Here is a 16,117-nt window from a genome sequence, read left to right as displayed (position 1 = left end):
GAGAATAATTAAAATTGCCCAGAATGTTATTGGGCTCCAACTACCAACCCTGGATGAGATCTTCACGTCTCGCACTTTGAAGAAGTCACACAATATCCTGAGAGATCCCACCCATCCTGCTCACAACTTCTTTGAACTGTTGCCTTCGGGCAGAAGATATAGGACAATGAAAACACGAACCACACGCCTTCTGAATAGTTTCTATCCAAGAGCTCTGATTGCACTAAATAATGATCTCAGGGCCAGTTGCAAGAAATAGCAAGCAGGGAGTAGGAAGGAATGAGACAGGTTTTTAGGTTACGTTATGCCTTTAATAGGTTATGTTACATTCTGGAGTATGATATGTTTTTATAGATTATGTCTGAATAGGATGAGAGTGTTGGAGATACGTGCAAATGTGTATGTGAACCCGGTCTTTGGGTGGGTGTTTGATTTTCGTTGTTGTGTATACTGTGTATATACGGACAATGACAATAAATTTATCTTAAATCTTAAATCTTAAATCTTAAATCTTAAATCTTAAATCTTAAATCAAGGGAGATGACATTATGTATACATGGAGCATTTCAAATTCTGGAAGCCTTCAAGGGAAAAGAGTAGTTCCAAAACTGGGTGATTTATTTTCCCTCCGAATGTTAATTTAGGTGATCGTCACAATTCTCTCCTAAATAAACTGTATCAAACTGACAAATTTTCTAAATGACAATAATATAGTATCTGAACCTCAGGCTGCTTTTCGTGACAATCACTCAACATCAGATCACTGCCTATTGCTGTCCCTCCAAGCTGAGAAGTACACCAGACCTCTACAGGGAAAACTATTTGTGGCCTTTATGGATCTGAAATCTGCTTTTGACTATCCCCAGATCCCGTTTATGGACCAAATTACATCTGGTATTACAGGATAAATGTCTCTTCTACCTTATAAAAGCTCTGTACAGTGAAAGTAAATTGCAGGTTAGATGTGGGCTGCAGGGTCAGCTCTCGGACTGTATCGAGATGACCAGGGGTGTGAGACAGGGTTGCATTTTGGCCCCCACTTTGTTTAGTTTGTTTTTGAATGATTTAGAGCTAAGCTTAATGGACCCTGATGGCCATCTCCCAAAAATAGGAACCAGAAAGACCCCTCTTTTGTTGTATGCAGATGATGCAGCCATCCTCTCCCGCTCTAGACCTGGCTTGAAATACCAACTGAGGAAGTTCTTGGATTATTGAGCTGTCTGTGGACAAACACTGGTTCCCTCGGCTTATAGAGCAAGATGAGCGCACAACCCCCGAGTCATCCACGCCTGGACCTAACGGTCAGGGGTACCTTTACCTTTTTAATGGGTTATCCATCAAAAATTCTGGTTTTTTGAGAAAAGCTTCTCCCCGTGTATATGGGAACTAGGATGGCCATAATCTAGTGCAGACTAAATATTTCCACCCCTTCATGGATCACTGCCTTGCCATGGCGAAGGGGCTTGAATAACTCAGAGAACTATGAACCATGCCGAGCAGGGCACCCAAGATAGACAGGTCATAGTGGAGAGTTTTGACCAAACGTGATCCACCTGGAGGAGGAACCAGCAAGCCACTCCAGTATCCCTGCCATGAAAACTCCATGGACAAAGACAACAGGCATATAAAAGTTATGACGCTGGAAGATGAGCCCCTCAGGTCGGAAGGCGTCCAACATGCTACTGAGGAAGAGCGGAGGACAAGTACAAGTAGATTCAGAGCTGATGAAGCGGCTGGGTCAAAGCTGAAAGGATGCTCAGTTGCGGATATGCCTGGAAGCGAAAGGAAAGTCCACTGCTGTAAAGATAAATATTGCATAGGAACCTGGAATGTAAGAACCATAGAATAGAATCATAGAGTTGGAAGAGACCACAAGGGCCATCGAGTCCAACCCCCTGCCAAGCAGGAAACACCATCAGAGCACTCCTGACATATGGTTGTCAAGCCTCTGCTTAAAGACCTCCAAAGAAGGAGACTCCACCACACTCCTTGGCAGCAAATTCCACTGTCGAACAGCTCTTACTGTCAGGAAGTTCTTCCTAATGTTTAGGTGGAATCTTCTTTCTTGTAGTTTGGATCCATTGCTCCGTGTCCGCTTCTCTGGAGCAGCAGAAAACAACCTTTCTCCCTCCTCTATGTGACATCCTTTTATATATTTGAACATGGCTATCATATCACCCCTTAACCTCCTCTTCTCCAGGCTAAACATGCCCAGCTCCCTTAGCCGTTCCTCATAAGGCATCGTTTCCAGGCCTTTGACCATTTTGGTTGCCCTCCTCTGGACACGTTCCAGTTTGTCAGTGTCCTTCTTGAACTGTGGTGCCCAGAACTGGACACAGTACTCCAGGTGAGGTCTGACCAGAGCAGAATACAATGGCACTATTACTTCCCTTGATCTAGATGCTATATTCCTATTGATGCAGCCCAGAATTGCATTGGCTTTTTTAGCTGCTGCGTCACACTGTTGGCTCATGTCAAGTTTGTGGTCAACCAAGACTCCTAGATCCTTTTTCACATGTACTGCTCTCAAGCCATGAACCTGGGTAAGTTGGATGTCATCAAAAATGAGATGGCAAGAATAAATATTGACATCCTGGGCATCAGTGAACTAAAATGGACGGGAATGGGTGAATTCAGTTCGGATGACCATCATATCTACTACTGCGGTCAAGAAACCCGTAAAAAAAATGAAGTGGCCCTCATAGTCAACAAAAGAGTGGCGAAAGCTGTACTGGGATGCAGTCTCGAAAATGAATGATCTCAATACGAATCCAAGGCAGACCTTTTAACATCACAGTAATCCAAGTTTATGCACCAACTACTGGCGCTGAAGAAACTGAAATTGACCAATTCTATGAAGACTTATAACACCTTATAGAAATGACAGCAAAGAAGGATGTTTTTCTCATTATAGGGGATTGGAATGCTAAAGTAGGGAATCAAGAGATAAAAGGAACAACTGGCAAGTTTGGCCTTGGAGTTCAAAACGAAGCAGGGCAATGGCTAATAGAATTCTGTCAAGAAAACAAGCTGGTCATCACAAACACTTTTTTCCAACAACACAAAAGACGACTCTACACATGGACATCACCAGATGGGCAGCATCGAAATCAGATTGATTATATTCTCTGCAGCCAAAGATGGAGAAGCTCTATACAGTCAGCAAAAACAAGACCTGGAGCTGACTGTGGCTCAGATCATCAGCTTCTTATAGCAAAATTCAAGCTTAAACTGAAGAAAGTAGGAAAAATCACTGGGCCAGGAAGATACAATCTAAATCAAATCCCTTATGAATACACAGTGGAAGTGAGGAACAGGTTTAAGGATTTAGATTTGGTGGACAGAGTGCCTGAAGAACAATGGTTGGAGGCTCGCAACATTACACAGGAGGCAGCAACGAAAACTATCCCAACGAAAAGGAAATGCAAGAAAGCAAAGTGGCTGTCTAACGAGGCCTTACAAATAGCGGGGGAGAGAAGGCAAGCAAAATGCGAGGGAGATAGTGAAAGATACAAGAAATTGAATGCAGATTTCCAAAAAATAGCAAGGAGAGACAAGAAGGCCTTCTTAAACGAGCAATGCGAAGAAATAGAGGAAAACAACAGAATTGGAAGAACCAGAGATCTGTTCAAGAAAATTGGAGATATGAAAGGAACATTTCGTACAAAGATTACCATAATAAAGGACAAAAGTGGTAAGGACCTAACAGAAGCAGAAGACATCAAGAAGAGGTGGCAAGAATACACAGAGGAATTATACCAGAAAGATATGGATGGTTTGTACACCCCAGGTAGTGTGGCTGTTGACCTTGAGCCAGACATCCCAGAGAGTAAAGTCAAATGGGCCTTAGAAAGCACTTCAAATAGCAAGGCCAGTGGAAGTGATGGTATTCCAGCTGAACTATTTAAAATTTTAAAAGATGAATACACAGAGGAATTATACCAGAAAGATATGGATGGCTTGTACACCCCAGGTAGTGTGGCTGTTGACCTTGAGCCAGACATCCCAGAGAGTAAAGTCAAATGGGCCTTAGAAAGCACTTCAAATAGCAAGGCCAGTGGAAGTGATGGTATTCCAGCTGAACTATTTAAAATTTTAAAAGATGATGCTGTTAAGGTGCTACACTCAATATGCCAGCAAGTTTGGAAAACTCAGCAGTGGCCAGAGGATTGGAGAAGATCAGTCTACATCCCAATCCCGAAGAAGGGCAGTGCCAAAGAATGCTCCAACTACCACACAATTGCACTCATTTCACACGCTAGCAAGGTTATGCTTGAAGTTCTACAAGGTAGGCTCAAGCAGTATGTGGACTGAGAACTCCCAGAAGTGCAAGCTAGATTTAGAAGAAGCAGAGGAACCAGAGACCAAATTGCAAACATGCGCTGGATTATGGAGAAAGCTAGAGAGTTCCAGAAAGACATCTACTTCATTGACTATGCAAAAGCCTTTGACTGTGTCGACCACAGCAAACTAAGGCAAGTTCTTAAAGAAATGGGAGTGCCTCATCTGTCTCCTGAGAAATCTCTATGTGGGACAAGAAGCTACAGTTAGAACTGGATATGGAACAACTGATTGGTTCAAAATTGGGAAAGGAGTACAACAAGGCTGTATATTGTCTCCCTGCTTATTTAACTTATAAGCAGAATTCTCCATGCAAAAGGCTGGGCTGGATGAATCCCAGGCCAGAATTAAGATTGCCGGAAGAAATATCAACAACCTCAGATATGCAGATAACACAACCTTGATGGCAGAAAGTGAGGAGGAATTAAAGAACCTTTTAATGATGGTGAAAGAAGAGAGCGCAAAATATGGTCTGAAGCTCAACATCAAAAAACGAAGATCATGGCCACTGGTCCCATCACCTCCTGGCAAATAGAAGGGGAAGAAATGGAGGCAGTGAGAGATTTTACTTTCTTGGGCTCCATGATCACTACAGATGGTGACAGCAGCCACGAAATTAAAAGACGCCTGCTTCTTGGGAGAAAAGCAATGACAAACCTAGACAGCATCTTAAAAAGTAGAGACATCACCTTGCCAACAAAGGTCCGTATAGTAAAAGCTATGGTTTTCCCAGTGGTGATGTATGGAAGTGAAAGCTGAACTATAAAGAAGGCTGATCGCCGAAGAATTGATGCTTTTGAATTATGGTGCTGGAGGAGACTCTTGAGAGTCCCATGGACTGCAAGAAGATCAAACCTCTCCATTCTGAAGGAAATCAGCCCTGGAAGGACAGATCCTGAAGCTGAGGCTCCAATACTTTGGCCACCTCATGAGAAGAGAAGACTCCCTGGAAAAGACCCTGATGTTGGGAAAGATGGAGGGCACAAGGAGAAGGGGACAACAGAGGACGAGATGGTTGGATAGTGTTCGCGAAGCTACCAGCATGAGTTTGACCAAACTGCGGGAGGCAGTGGAAGTCAGAAGTGCCTGGAGTGCTGTGGTCCAGGGGGTCACGAAGAGTCGGACACGACTAAACGACTAAACAACAACAACAAATATTTCCAATACCTAGAGCTTTTATTTAATCACTCAAAGTCCTGGAATTACCACTGGCAGACCGCCTATCAAAAGGTGGAGTTAAGGAAACTTGTTATACTCTGATTCTTTTTTACAAGGGGAGGTCAGTATGTTCCATCAGGCATAAGGGTCTTTAATGCAAAATCGGTTTCCCAACTTCTCTACACTTCAAACGTCTGGTACAACGGTTTGTTTCCCTAGTTAGACGGGTTCCAGGCAAAGTTTCTTTGGTCCCTATTACAGGTCCCAAACTCTGTCCCAAATTCAATTCTATTTTTGGAAACAGGTGAATGCCCACTCTCCACTAAAGCATGGTGGGCTGCCCTGAGATACTGGCTCAAGATCTCAGTATTTGGCCTGGGGAAGGAATTATTTCTACATTTAACCAATGAGGAGTTTATCACCCCATGGCTGAAAACTATGGCCAGAAAAGCCACCTTGATTGGACTGCCATCATCCCTCTTGTATCATCTGGGCTATGATACCGCCCTTGAAGCCCTGAGGCAAAGGCTCTGGGACATTTCACATAGCGACCTGCGATCTCAGTCTCATGTAATCTGTGGCCCAGTAGCAGTAGGAATCCAATATGGGTATGACTTTCAGATACCCTCATATCTTAGAAACCAGTCTGTACCAACCTATCAGCATTTATTTAGCACAGTCAGACTAAATGTATTTCCTTTTGAAGTTCTAAATGGTAGGCTGAGAGGCATCCCTTAACAGAATAGGCTTTGTTTATGTTCTCAGGACGTCAATTGCATTAAGCATATCTTACTGCATTGTGGGCAGTATGAGAAAGAAAGGGACCAACTGATCAAACCCCTACTGGCAAATCTGCCAGGAAAATCTGAAGCCTCCCATATTAAATCTTTTGGATGATAGGTCTAACGATATTATACTGGCCGTGACAACGTTTCTTTCGGAAATCAAAAGAAACAAAGATCATCAAGCTCAAGACAAAACAAAATGACCGCCTCGGTTTCTCTCTCTTTTGTGGTTGGCTGTCTTAACTGTATTTTGTTCTGAAATTGTTCTATGGGTCTTTGGACTGCAATAAAGATTTATTATACAGTCATACCTCATGTTACGTTGTCAGGTTGCATCCCACGGTGATCCGGAAGTACCAGAAAGGGTTACTTCCAGGTTTCGCCACTCGCGCATACACAGTAGCGCTAAATCACACTTTGCACATGCGCACAAGCACCAAATCGTGCCATGCACCTTTGCAGATATGGTGCTTCGGGTTGCGGGCTTTTCACGTTGCGAACGGGCCTCCGGAACGGATTCCATTCACAACCAGAGGTACCACTGTAAATATTGTAAGATGGAAAATGCACGAGATGTAAAATAAAAACTGCAAAATGCATAAATAAAATAAATATAAACTTCTCTTACTCACCTTTTCTCAAAACTAAAAAGTCCTAAATGCTGCAACTTTTCCACATATGGGAGTCACTCCAACCCCTTCGCTTGCCCTTTCAGAACCCTTTCCAACTCTCTAATATTGTTACAGATTTGGAGTAACAGAGTATGGGGTAACAAGGGCACCTATAACTGCTTGAGCTAGTGAATGTTGGAAATTAATAAATTTATTTATATATAAATTTATATAATATTTGGAGAAATGAAGGGAAAATGCCAAGCCATTGAAAAACACAGCAGGCTAAAGCTTTTTCTGGCCAGGGCCTCACTTGGGATTGAAGTCATTAAGAATGACAAAAACATGCTGGAAACAAGTCACTGATTAAACTGTCAATGGAAACCATCAACAAGGCAGAAGGCTCTGCCAGTGAGTGGAGGAGATTGCCACTGTGACGGTGTGTGTGATGTCACACAAGAAAAAATTGTGCATTCGAAATTTTGTGCTTAGGGAAGAAGTAGGGAGAACTGCATGAGTTGCTTTGAAGGCCAGAACCATCTTGGCAAGCTGGTTGATGGCAGGCTGAGAGAGAGGCACACACACATAGATGTCTGGGAATCCAATGCTGGTTTGCTGTGAAGGACTGGCTCCTCCTAAGATATGAATCCTGTGAAATCTCTCTCCATTGAAAACTTCTGGTGTAAATATGTGTAAATAAATCATATTTCAAAGAAACTGCAGACTCTGCCACGCTTCATTTTCCCCAAAGGCACCTAGTTGAGTGCCAAGACCCTTTGGAGTCTGGGGTACTGCTTGGCAGATTGGGGTGGCCAGTAACATTATCCTTTTTGGGTGAGGTGACCAGAACGGTACACAATATTCATAATGCAGTCACACCATAGTTTTGCATAACAGCAATATGAAGTCAGAGGTTTTACTTGTTGGAGAGAGAGGTTTGGAAGAGAGATCCTTATTCTCCAGTAGCAGGGTTAAGCAGAATGGTGATTGCTCCAAGCACATCTAAACTGGTTACATTTACATCTGCCCTCATCTACTTTTAAACAACATTTCCCATGAAAATATTTGGCTAGAATAAAGCACGGACACCTAGCTTTGCAAATAAGTGAATGTTTTATTCACAGTTTTTAGAAATGGCACCAAACAAGTCTCTGTCCTTTTGGCAATAAAACAAAGATGAAAAAAGGTTCCAAATGACTTTAAAACAGATATTGCAGTCTTTGGGTTAGCAAAGATGCAGGTTTTTAAATCTCCCCTTTGGAGATATTCAGTTCATTTGGTTTTTCTTTCAACTGGGAGCAATTGTCTGCATAACTCCTTGTTTGCTCGTTCCAGGAAGCACAAAGAGAAAAGACTGAGAACCAGGATGGTGGGGAGCAGAGGTTGCTGCAAGCCTGCTAAGGCACACTCACTCTGGTAAGGAGCTTACAGCTCAGGTTAACCCTTTCATGTTTGCAAGTGTGAGTCAGTACTGTAATTGTATATTACATTATTTTCAATTCTTTTCCTAATGACCCCCAGCATGGAATTTGCTTTTTTCACAGCTAACACACACTGGGTCAGCACTAGCTTAGGCACTGTTTCAGTGGACAGTGCAGACCTTTGGTTGGACCAAGCTGCACTTTACTTTTGTTCTGGTCTGAACTCACATTTTGTAGCAGACAAGCTTTCTGCCAGTGTGCAGCCATCAAATAAGCAGCTTCCCCTAGGGGCCTGCTCCCACATCAGGTAGCCCTGGTTTATTATATGGTTTGCAATAATACTTGCATTTAGCAGCATAGTATCTTAAACAGCTTGTCACCAGCAAATGCCTTCCCAAACACTGGTGGCCTTTCCAGGCTGCTGCTACAGTGGTACCTCGGGTTAAGTACTTAATTCGTTCCAGAGGTCCATTCTTAACCTGAAACTGTTCTTAACCTGAAGCACCACTTTAGCTAATGGGGCCTCCTGCTGCTGCTGCGCCGCCGGAGCACAATTTCTGTTCTCATCCTGAAGCAAAATTCTTAACCTGAAGCAAAATTTTGGGTTAATGGAGTCTGTAACCTGAAGCGTATGTAACCTGAAGTGTATGTAACCCGAGGTACCACTGTACTTTGCAGCTTGGATTTAACATATCAGCAAATTCAGGTTTCTGCAGTATAATCAGAACTTTTGTGGTAAGGAAAGTGATGGGAAAATGCAGCTGAAAGTGTGGGATGACCCACAACATATAATAGTCCTGCAAGTAAATCGGAACAAATGTTCAGTGTGCAGTTGACATCCTATAACCTGTCCACAAACTATAGACCCTCCAATGCAAAAACCTGGACCATTTGTCTCTTCAACCAAGGTATAACAATACAGCAATACTGAAGAAAATTACCCATAACGTACACTTATTACAAGGGAATAGTGTTTCATGGTTGGGCCCTATTTCATATGCCAATACATCAGATGTGAAAAATACATGTCACCTACCAAAAACAGGTTTGGCCTCTTTTGTGCCACAAAGGACTTTGTCCTTTTTACTTTTTGTTACTTCTTTTTAATGAAATGTCTGTATATTCACGACCTTATTATATCTGTCCTACGTCGGAAAGAATGGTGGGTTGTTGTTTTTTGTATATGTTGTTATCTTTTTTTGATGTTCTTATATATTTGAAAACGCAATAAAAATATTTTAAGATTTAAATATTTACTCATATACAAACTTTCTGCAAACGTATCCGGACGGTAATGCTCCTCGGTAATGACTGGAGACCATTTGAAATTCAGACACCGGGGAGTGAAAAGCCGGCAAGGTTGCGCTAGAGCGCAGCTGGACTACAATTCCCAACTTCCCTGAGCGCGGCTGCCTGTACTCCTACAGCGCCCCGCTAACCCGCCCGTTTCAAAGAGGCCTTCCGGCCCTATGACGCCTTTCCCCTCCGCCGGAAATGCGCGCGGCGCTGCCCTCTGCCCGTTCCCCGCCTCCTGCCTCGCCACTCGCCTCCGACTGGCTAGCCGAGAATCCCCTTTCCTGGTTGGCGGAGAGGGCGGCGGCGAGGCCGGGGCGGAGCGGGGTTTTCTGGGTAACCGGCGAAGGAGTCTCTCTGCGCGGCGGCGGCGGCCGCCATGGCGGGCCGAGGGCCGCCGCTTTGCTACGCGCTGCTGTGCGGGCAGGCGGCGCTGCTGCTGGGCAACCTGCTGCTCCTGCAGGGCGTGCCGCGCAGCCTCCAGCACAACGCCACTCTCGGCCCCGAGCAGCCCGACGCGGAGCCCCCCGCCAGCGCCGGAGGCGCCTTCTCCTGCCAAGGCCACGGCCCCCACGGCCCGCTCGTGCGCTGCGACCACCTGTAAGGTCCCGCGAGACTTCCGGGAGGGGGGGCGGGGAGGCGGCCATCTTCTCCCCCCTCGCCGGAGCCTGAGAGGCGGCTTCCTGGCGCAGCTCGAATTGGCACCCTGGCCTCTCCCCGGCCCAGTCAGGCAGTGGAATATGGGAAGGGAGTTAAAAGGATATGGGCCCAGGAGGCGGGTGAGGTCCGGCTGGGATCTGTGACTGGGCTGGCCGAGGCCAGGGTTCAGATCGTACCACAGCCATGAAGCTCGCTGGGTAGCCTTGGGTCGTAGAATCGTAGAACTGTAGAGTTGGAAGGGACAGTGAGGGTCATCTGGTCCAACCCCCTGCAGCAGGACAGGAATTTTTGCCCAACCTGGGGCTCGAACCCACAACCCAAGAGGCCTCACAACTTCTCAGTGTTGCTGGGAGGATAAACGAGGAGAGGAATCATAGAATCATAGAGTTGGAAGAGACCACAAGGGCCATCGAGTCCAACCCCCTGCCAAGCAGGAAACACCATCAGAGCACTCCTGACATATGGTGGTCAAGCCTCTGCTTAAAGACCTCCAAAGAAGGAGACTCCACCACACTCCTTGGCAGCAAATTCCACTGTCGAACAGCTCTTACTGTCAGGAAGTTCTTCCTAATGTTTAGGTGGAATCTTCCACCTAAGAACAGTGTTTGCCACCTGGAACTCCTTGGAGAAAGAGTGGGGTCTAAATGTAGTAAAAAATAGTAAAAAAATACCCTTGGCATACTGTCTTGGCAGGTCTGCTTAGCGGAGGTATGCGTCTGGCTGGCACTGGCCAGCTGTCACATTAAGCAGCCTGGAGGAATGCTATTTTGGGCACCCTTGGCAGGGGCAAAACTAGGCTTTATTTCACCCAGGTCAGAGACTCAGTATGGCACCCCCTCCCCCATGCATTTGTGTACTTACACACAAGCTGTGAGCCTCTGGAGGCTTCACCGTCCTAGGGTAAAAAACCCCAGCTAGCCCCCACCCCCTGGTAGTTACAGCCCTGCCCTAGGGCACTGTTGGAAATTTTAAATTGTGTCCTGTAGTTTCTTGCTGCCCGGTGTGGTGAGGGCCAGAGGAAGCATCAAAATTGGTGGGCCCTGGTGGGTGTTCAGAAGTGCTGAGGAGTGCAGTGAGGACTGCAAGGTGAGGACACAACCTCTGGGGGCAGGAGTCAGGATCCACAGGGGCAGTAGATCTGGCCTCCAAGGAATGTATAGCCAGTTCTACAGTAGCAACTGCTGTGGTGTGTTTCTTGGAGGCCAGATCTGCCACTTCCTTGGCAGCCCCTGCCCCATGCTGCCTCTACAGTGGCAGCATGGTGAATAGGAGGTGCTGCTGGTTTCCTCCCACTCCAGGGAGAAAATGGCAGGGGCTGCTCCTGGGGTCATAATTTGAGGCCGGTGGAGGGTGGCACAGTGTTTTGCTGCATCTCTGTTGCCAAAATGTCTTGGAATGGTCCTGGGTAGTGATAGGCATTGTGACTTAAGGCGCATTCAGTCCTACACTCTAAGGTCAACTTTTAAAAAATTACTTCTGTACCGATTGCATTGTTTTAAAAAATCCAGACAGAAACTTCAGCAATAAAGGACTATACTGCCAGCTCAGAGTAGGAGTCAGCTGAGATGGTGGTTTAAACACAGATGCAAATCCAGTTGCTACTGGCGTAAACTGCTGCTTTCTGGGCACACAGCTGTGAAAGCTCCTTAGTTTAGTTTAGTTTATGTGTGAAGAACTAAAAGGATAAGGATGGAACACAAAGGGTTTTTTAACAGTGGAAGGCTGTGGCTTGTGCATGGAAGGATGAGTGGTGCTGGGGTGGAAGACAAAGGCGTTGCCAAAGTCTAGGGCTGGGATATGAATCGGAGCAAACTGGAGGCAAGACAAAGGCCTGGAGGGGAGTGGCAGAAGTTGATGTTGGGCAAAGAGAGGGGATGGTTGATGGGAAAGGGAGAAGGGAGTGTTTTGGAAATGGAGTATTAAACTTGATGGCAGGTGTCTGGGGTCAAGGATGAAAGGTTAGGTGCAAGCAGTAAACTGCCCCAGTTAGGAAGGTACAGTATGTTGGAGAGGCTGCTATGGAAGCAGACTGGAGAAGGGATGGGGTTAAATTGATGCTAGCCTGATCAATCTAAGGAAACTGGGGAACATTCATGAATTACTGCTGTGCTCTGACTTCAGCCTTTGTTCCAGCTCTTGGTCCTTGTTGCTTCTGTACTTAACTCTGGAGCCAGTGTGATGTAGTGGTTAAGAGCAGTAGACTCGTAATCTGGGGAACCGGGTTCGCGTCTCCGCTCCTCCACATGCAGCTGCTGGGTGACCTTGGGCTAGTCACACTTCTCTGAAGTCTCTCAGCCTCACTCACCTCACAGAGTGTTTGTTGTGGGGGAGGAAGGGAAAGGAGAATGTTAGCCGCTTTGAGACTCCTTCGGGTAGTGATAAAGCAGGATATCAAATCCAAACTCCTCCTCCTCCTCCTCTTCTTCTTCTTCTTCTTCTTCTTCTTCTTCTTCTCCTCCTCCTCAAAATCAAACTCACCTTGTGGTTTATTTGCAGACCTGAGGAGTTTGTAGAGTGTGAGGCTCCCATGGATCATGGTGGAAATGCAAGTGCACGAGAGGAACTGGGCTATGGATGTCTCAAGGTGGGCTCAAAAGGGATTATTTTGCTACTCTAATATTAGATAAATGTCTGGCAAATTTGGGGTAGGGATAAAGAGAGGCTCGATTTCCTGCTCCCTATGTTCCAAGATAAATGTACATTATGGAAAATGTATACTTAAAACAAGGAATCTAGCCCAATAAATTCTCAATTCTGTCCACTGTTGTTGTTTTGTCCCTGTAATAGTTTGGTGGTCAGGCATATAGTGATGTGAGCCACACTCAGGTCCAATGCAAGGCACTGGATGGCATCGAATGTGCAGGCCAGCGGACCTTTCGGCGGGGGAATAAGCCATGCATAAAGTGAGTTTCCTTTTTGCTTTGTTTCTTGAGATTATTGAACCCAGAATTCCTTTACAACACTCATTGTGTGACAGGCAGTGCACAGGCTCATCCCCACTTCTGTTTGTGCCACACCTTCTAGCCACAGCTCTATGTCCAAGCTGCCTTTTTTTGGTCCAGCTATGACACGGATGTTGTTTGCCACTGAATCGGAACAAACATCAATTTTCAACAAACATCAGTTTTCCGTGAATTACAGTTTGTTCCAATTCAGAGGTAAACAGCAGGTTTTCCTGGGGAAAACGGCAGGACAACAACAACAACAACAACAACAAACTTATTGAAAATGGACCTAGAGATCATGGGCCTGTGCCTAGAAAGCGCAGCACAAATGGAAGTGTGGATGAGTCCTATGCAAGACAGATCTGACTCTCCTCTCCCATATTGTGCCTTACTGACTTCAAGTGTAAGGAACTATTCTTGCTCACAAACGAAGAGTAAATACAGGTCTCTTCACTGTTCCAGCCAAGGCCTATGTAGGCACAGTCTAGTACAGGGGTAGTCAACCTTTTTATACCTACTGCCCACTAATTCATCTTTCCTTACAAATTTCCTTACTGCCCACCAGTGCTCGATGGAAGAAGGATTCAGCTTGTGCCATAGAACCCCCTACCACCCACCTAGAATCCTGAAATGCCCACTAGTGGGCGGTAGGGACCAGGTTGACAACCCCTGGGCTAGTACATTTTAAGTACAGTACATAGAGATTCTGTGCATGCTCCTTTATGCCCATTAGAGGGAACTGTTGTACAGTGAAAGGCAAGGGTGGATACCAGCTCACCATGTGAAAGTTTTATTCAATTTTGTTCTCTCTCAGATACACGGGGCACTACTTCATAACTACTCTCCTCTACTCCTTTTTTTTGGGCTGCTTTGGAGTGGATCGCTTCTGCCTGGGGCACACAGGCACAGCTGTAGGGAAATTGCTCACTCTTGGAGGACTTGGGATCTGGTGGTTTGTGGACTTGATTCTTCTTATCACTGGGGGACTGATGCCCAGTGATGGAAGCAACTGGTGTACCATTTACTGAAAGTCTACAACTCTGACTGGACCTAAACCAAAGAAGAAATGGGAGGAGATTCTTTGTTCAGCTGGAGGTCTAATGTTTGGATCGTGTCTTGTAGCAGGTATAGAGGCTACACTGGTGTACTCATTTTGCTGTGGAATGACATCCTTCTAAAATGGAAATACCAGAAAAATGCAAACCATAATTCTGCTATACATACCTCATTGTCTTGTTTAAATGGAAGCTATGCTTTCCCCATCCACAAGGACCTGGGAAGACTTCTGCCCTGTAGAATAAACCTCAAAAATGGATTTACAACTGTCATGAAGGTATTGAAGTTCTTTATATCCTTACACACTTGTGTACGCTCTAGGAGGTGCCAAAGTAGTAACTGGCTTACCCTACTCTGCTTAATCCTAGTTCTCATTGCTATACACTTTAGAAGAGGTTTTCCAAATAAGTTTATGCCGCCTATATTAGCTGAAAATACCTAATGAAGTTGATGTAACTGCAAAAGTTACTTTCTTGTTTGATTTTAGCTCACGCTGGCAGGACTGTTTTCCCATAAGAATGTTGGCCCACAGGTCCACATGAGACAGAATGCTCCCTTAAGTTTCCCTTTCTTGTAAAAGGACGTGAAGTCTTCGGGATTGCTTCCTCATTCTCTGTTAATCTGATATTGTGATGGGATGTGGGGGAGTAGTTATCTTGACATTTGGCAATGTCAAGCCCAATTTATTGCAGAACTTCAGAATGTTTTTGCAAAGCCAGAGAAACCCAAGTGCAGTAAACTGCCCCTGCCCTCCCCAAATGGCCATTTGCTGGCTCATTTTAATAAAGTAGGGGAATTGGACTATTTTCAGTATCAGCCACAATTTAAATTGCAATTAATGAGGAAGAATGCCTCTTCTCAGTGTGTTAGACTGACAGCAGTACCTGATTAGTCTTTCCTAACCTCTATTTAAGTATGTTCTAGTGACTAATGATCAGTCCATGCTGTAGGTCAGGCCTGTGGCTGGTTGGCGGTGTGTGTGTGTGTTAATGCATGTGTACTTTTCAGTAACAGCATGTAAAATGTATTTCCATGTTGAGCAGATGCAGGGTTTTTTTTTAAAGCTGATGGGTAAGAATAAAGTTTGGAGATCTTAAACTTAAATGTGTAACTATTTTAATCTTGTTTTGAAATTGTTATAAAAGTTATGTTCTAGAGCAATAACTGGAAGTGGCATGGGGATGGGTATTCTGAAAAGCTTGTTTGTTCCCATCAAGAGATTGGCAAGTTCTATCACTTGGAGCAAGGGTCAGCAAACTTTTTCAGCAGGGGGCTGGTCCAATATCCCTCAGACCTTGTGGGGCTGGACTATGTTTTTTTGGGGGGGGGATGGACAAATTTCTATGCCCCACAAATAACCCAGAGATGCATTTTAAATAAAAGGACACATTCTACTCATGTAAAAACATGCTGATTCCCAGACCGTCTACGGGCTGGATTGAGAAGGCGTTTGGGCTGGATCCAGCCCCTGGGCCTTAGTTTGCCTACCCATGACTTGGAGAGTAGGTGCTTAATCTCCTCACCTTGGAGGAGATACTTATCTATCATATTTTGCCTTTGCTTCATGGTGTTGGGAAGGAATATCCACCAGAGCCGGCATTCTCAAGACTGAAGTGGCCTTAATGGCACCTGCCAGCCCTGCACCTGGATAGGTCTGTATTAAACTTAATTCTTGTATTGCAGGCAACCTCCAACATTTGGCACACCTTCAGCTCTTCAGTTGGCCCACTAGAAAATGGGATGTCAAGTTAAATCTCTGTTTGTGTGTAGTAGGGGCATTGCACAAGGTGACCTTCAGCCTACAGAGATCTGTGATTGAAAGGAATTCCTACCCCCTGCTTGATTGT

The 16,117-nt window shown here is 45.1% G+C and overlaps 2 protein-coding genes across 2 annotated transcripts in view; both read left to right on the top strand.

Moving 5' to 3' along the window:
- LOC308464206 (craniofacial development protein 2-like) overlaps positions 1–16,117 on the top strand; it is a gene marked incomplete at its 3' end in the record, with an annotated part of 461,435 nt that overhangs the window by 78,381 nt on the left and 366,937 nt on the right. The gene's annotated exons all lie outside the window — the stretch shown is intronic.
- TM2D2 (TM2 domain containing 2) lies at positions 9,962–14,536 on the top strand. The gene is made up of 4 exons (XM_080982635.1): positions 9,962–10,209; positions 12,766–12,853; positions 13,057–13,172; positions 14,029–14,536. The coding sequence occupies exons 1-4, from the start codon at positions 9,989–9,991 to the stop codon at positions 14,240–14,242; spliced, it is 639 nt and encodes a 212-aa protein (XP_080838761.1). The 5' UTR covers positions 9,962–9,988; the 3' UTR covers positions 14,243–14,536.

The sequence above is a fragment of the Podarcis pityusensis genome (assembly GCF_964106645.2).
Source record: "Podarcis pityusensis genome assembly, chromosome: 15".
In the NCBI taxonomy this organism is placed as follows: Eukaryota; Metazoa; Chordata; class Lepidosauria; order Squamata; family Lacertidae; genus Podarcis; species Podarcis pityusensis.
The sequence above is the reverse complement of the archived record's forward strand: the minus strand, read 5'-3'. Positions and strand labels throughout refer to the sequence as shown.